The sequence below is a fragment of the Nestor notabilis genome, unplaced genomic scaffold, assembly GCF_000696875.1.
Source record: "Nestor notabilis isolate BGI_N333 unplaced genomic scaffold, ASM69687v1 scaffold31448, whole genome shotgun sequence".
In the NCBI taxonomy this organism is placed as follows: Eukaryota; Metazoa; Chordata; class Aves; order Psittaciformes; family Psittacidae; genus Nestor; species Nestor notabilis.
The window spans coordinates 1-4,472 of NW_009941204.1; the positions used below are offsets into that span (position 1 = coordinate 1).

The window sequence follows — 4,472 nt, forward strand, 5'->3', positions numbered from 1 at the left end:
GTAGTGCGGCCTTGGTAGGCTTTCCCGCGGCCCTCTCGCCCTCCTGCCCGCGGGCCCTCGAATCCATCCGGCAGGCGAGTTTGCGCGGCACCCCCTGGCTTTGCGTGCCCTTGAGTATGTTGCTGGTGCTTGCTTGAGGCGTGGCCGATGTTTGTTTGTTTGCTTTAAGGAAAATAAGCCTAGTTGTGATGATGCTGTGTTTCTTACAGCCTTTCTCCATGTAACGCTCGCTGTCTTCAGCTTTAGGATACATCTGAAAACCCTGACGGCGGTACTAGGCACTCCTGTGTAAGTAAGTTTAAAGCTGTAAGAACGCGTATATCGATTATGATAACCTTTTCACGTCGTCTTAAGGGGAAAAATCATCATGTTGCCTTGTGTGAAATAAACTGAGCTTGTTAACTCTTTCTCTGGGGGTCTTTGTTTTATGAAGACACTGTTGAAGTGGAGTTTTGACCTGCAGATTTTGTGGTCAGTCATAAAACTGATGAGTGCATGAACTTCTGGCGTTTGTCAGTATTTGGTCAGAGATATGCTAAAGTATGTATTACAAAAATTAATTTTAAGAAGAAGTGTAAGCTTGCCCAGATTACCCTGGTCTAACCTAAACATGGGGCGTGCTTGGCTTTTGAAGGGTGGACATTCATTTTGAAGTTGATGGCCTTATCAGTGGCATAAAGATGCTTAGTACTTGGGGGGGAGGGAGGATGTCTTTACTCATGTCAGTGAAAAATAAAATACATGCAACCTTTTTTTCCTTCAGGAAGAGTGAGTATTTACTACTTTCATAATGCCCAACTCCAACTCTAAAATTCATAGAGGTGGTCAGGAAGCTGGCAGGCGGGAGTTGGTTTCCAGGTCCTTGCAGAGTGCTCAGCATTGCTTGGAGGACCAGGATTTTGGGACTGCATATGCTCACTATCTCCTGGTACTAAATCTAGCTCCCGAGTTAAAAACTAGTGTCAAAGTAAGTGCGCTTTGAATTGCTTGAAACGCTTTGATTTACTGTATTTCTCTTGAGGCTTTCTGACATGTTTTGTGTTAGTGATTTCTTGTGTGTAACTGACTTTCCTGTTTAGTCTTCAGAATAGAAGCAGAAAGCATGAATACTGGAGACAGTCAGTAACTTGTTTAATAAGCCTTGTATGGCTGTGGGAAGAGAACTGATACACTTTTAGTCTGTGTGTGTGTCAACTAAGTTTAATAAAAATAAGGCCTTATTAGTATGGGCTTGTAATATAGCATGCAGGCTCTTAGTATACATAGGCTGCTGGGTGGTGATATTCTGGTGCATATTTGGGAGCTTATTTCTGCTTCAAGTGAGCCAGCTAGCTTCAGATGGTAGCAAACAATTGTATGCTGCTGCTTAGGGAAATGAGAGTGTTCAGGTGCACATCAGGATACCTCTAGATGTTTTTAGGGCTTGGTTCCCTGTTTCTGGTAACTACCAGTAACTCAGTGGTACGTGTTTTATTTTCTAGGAAACATTTCAGTTTACTCTCTTTAAATGGGCAGAAGAGCTAGATTCTCTGGCGCGGATTCAAGATCTGTTTAACTGTTACGAGCAAGCGCTTGAACTGTACCCGGATGATGAAGTGATATGTAATAGTATGGGAGAACATCTTTTCAGGTTTGTGGTAATGTATATGCAGTTTTTGTAAGATTCACACTTAATATTGCATGTTAACAAAGTTCAGCAGAGCATATAAAATGTGCTTGAAAGAAGTAAATGCAAGCATATTCTTAATGCTGTGTAGTGTGTACTGTTGAACTTCAGAACTGTTTGTCAGCTTAAAATACAGTAGACTGTTCTTAAATGTCTTGAGCTTATGCTTTTATTTATTAGTGTAAAGCATTCTTTTCCTGCTTTCTCTAAACAGTCCAAAACATGGTAACTTTCTGTTGCTCAGGGTTCTAAGGTCTTCTGAGACTAGAATTATAAGATTGAAATCATAGGTCGTGGATCCAGATAGTTTTAATTAGGCTTGCTTTTTGTCATTACTTTGTTTTAAGGAACAACTCTCCCAGCATGTTGCTACAGAAACATGTACATGTTTCTTGCATTTTATAGATTTTTGTTTTCCTTTTTCAGTGCTGCCTGATTTGAGAATATCCTGTAGGTATTACAGAAACTTGCTTCAGGTTCACAATTTAGTTTTCAAAATTGCTACTTAATGCAAGCACTGGCAAGTCAAAATTTGGTTGCTTTGAAGTATGTCCAGGTAAATAGAGTAAAGCAGTTTTGGGGTTTGTTTCTCTTGACTTGAAAAATCTGTGAGACTGGATTGCAACTTGCTGATGTCCTGTTGTTGCAGTAAGTTCTTGTAAAACCTGTTCTAGTTTGTCGAAGGATGTAGATGAAGGCTGGTGTACATGGTGGTATTTTTGGACAATATTTGATGTAGAGCTGTAAATGATTCTTTTCCAAAAAGTAGTATCAGTGTTTCTAAAGATAATCTTTCTTACTAAAGCAAAATATTTCCATTGTATTTTGACTGATGTACAGACCCTCAGATACTTACAGATACTTGGCAGCTGAATGCATGCTTTCTATTTATTTGTCATTTTGATTGTTAGAATGGGCTTTCGAGATGAAGCAGCTGGATATTTTCATAAAGCAGTGAAGCTTAACCCAGATTTTGCTGATGCTAAGGAGAATTTTTACCGCGTTGCAAACTGGCTTGTGGAACGCTGGCACTTCATCATGCTCAATGATACCAAGAGGAACCTTACATACCTAAAAGCAATTGAGAATGCTGTCTGCTCAGGGTGCAAGTCTGTCCTTGATATTGGAACAGGAACAGGTATTTTGAGGTGTGTCATAAGTGTATGTTTAACATGGACTTAATAGAAGCATATTGTCATCTCTCAAAATCTGGTTGCTAGTGGGGAAAAAAATTACTTTTATGCCTTGTATTGAGACAAAACTTAAAGGAAACAAAGCTTTCAGATGTCAGTCTGGAGGTTAGTCTCTAGCAGTATTTTCTGAACCCTGTTTCTAAAACCATTGCAGAAGCTTTTCTGCCAATAGCTGCTGTATAAATTTATTTACTAGTGTTGGTTTTGCAGTTGTAATGCCATGTGTCTTGTCTTTAAATATTAAATCTAGTATAAAGAGTTAATTTAGCATAGCTGGGGGAGTATTGTTATGCTACCTGAATTTATTTATTTTTATGATAGCATATCAAGAGGATACCCATTTGTGCAGTATCAGTATTCACACAAGAGATACTAGTTCACTTAATGGTCATTTTTAAACTTGAACTGTTTTCTTAGAATGTGAAGCAGATGCAGAAATAGAACTTAAGAAAATTCATTATCTTGCCTTGCTTAACCTTCCACTTTAAATAATTTTAAGTAAAAGCCCGGATTCTTGTTTTTTCAGTATGTTTGCAAAAAAGGCAGGAGCATCCTTTGTTTATGCCTGTGAATTATCAAAGACGATGTATGAACTTGCTCATGATGTAGTGGCAGCAAATAACATGGAAAGAAAGATTAAACTCCTGCATTTGAAGTCCCTTGATATAGAAATTCCAAAGCACATACCTGAAAGGTACGTTGTTAATCACTGTTGTGACTTTTTTTTTTTATTTACTATTAATTTCAAGAAAACAGAAAATACCCCGTGAACTAAACAGGAAATAATTTTGCCTACTATATGGCTCATAATGTGAGAAGCTTCCCTGTATGTTTTATGGTTTTATAGGGCAGTGTAGAAATGATAACATGTTCTTCAGATCATACTAATTTCTGTGGTAGATCAACAGTGTCATAAATTAAGGAGTTCCTTGGTCGTGGGAGCTTTGGGTCATATGCTATTACACTGCAGCAGTAGGAAGAGAAAAATTGGATTAATACATCACAAAAATCATTTTATCATGCTTTTGTACTTAAAAACTTTGGCTTGCTTCTGCAGCCCATGAATAGGATGGAGGTATGTAACGGCCTGCAGAGGAAGACTATTTCTGGGGCATACCATGTCCTGCAACTCCATGTCAACTTCTGTATTTGTCAGAGATCAGAAGCTGCAGATTCTCTGCCTCTTCTGATCAGGGAGTGAGGGAAAACTTCCTCTTTCCAATAAATATCCCCTAAGAGCATTGCTACTGTGTTTGGAGGCAAGGAGTGCAACATGATGTACGTGTGGGTTCCTGGTTGCTTGCATCTGGAAAGCCAGTGGTGGCTGTGCTGGCTCGAGCTGTGAATGTCAGCACCCTACTGTGTTGCAGTTTGTCCTGTGAGAATAGTTTTGTGTTTCTATATACACATCTGCCCACCTGTCTGCATAGCAGATATTTGTGTGCTTTGGAAAATTAAGTAGCTTATCTTCCAATGTTAAGTAATGTCTTCTAAAGCACAGTAAGACATACTGGGGCAAATCAGCAGCTTGGAATTGCTCTTGGCAGATTAGAATTTGATCAGTATAACAGGTTTTTATGCTACCCTGCTCCTCCTTGCTCACTGTCCCATTC

At 39.1% G+C, this 4,472-nt stretch overlaps 1 protein-coding gene across 1 annotated transcript in view; it reads left to right on the forward strand.

Annotated features, from left to right (window-relative positions):
- Window positions 1-790: 790 nt before the first annotated feature.
- The window catches only part of PRMT9 (protein arginine methyltransferase 9), an 18,777-nt gene continuing 15,095 nt past the window's right edge, over window positions 791-4,472 (forward strand). Inside the window, 4 exon segments of the mRNA XM_010020746.1 lie at window positions 791-967; window positions 1,482-1,630; window positions 2,578-2,814; window positions 3,386-3,553. Coding sequence (XP_010019048.1) covers window positions 791-967; window positions 1,482-1,630; window positions 2,578-2,814; window positions 3,386-3,553 — 731 coding nt within the window.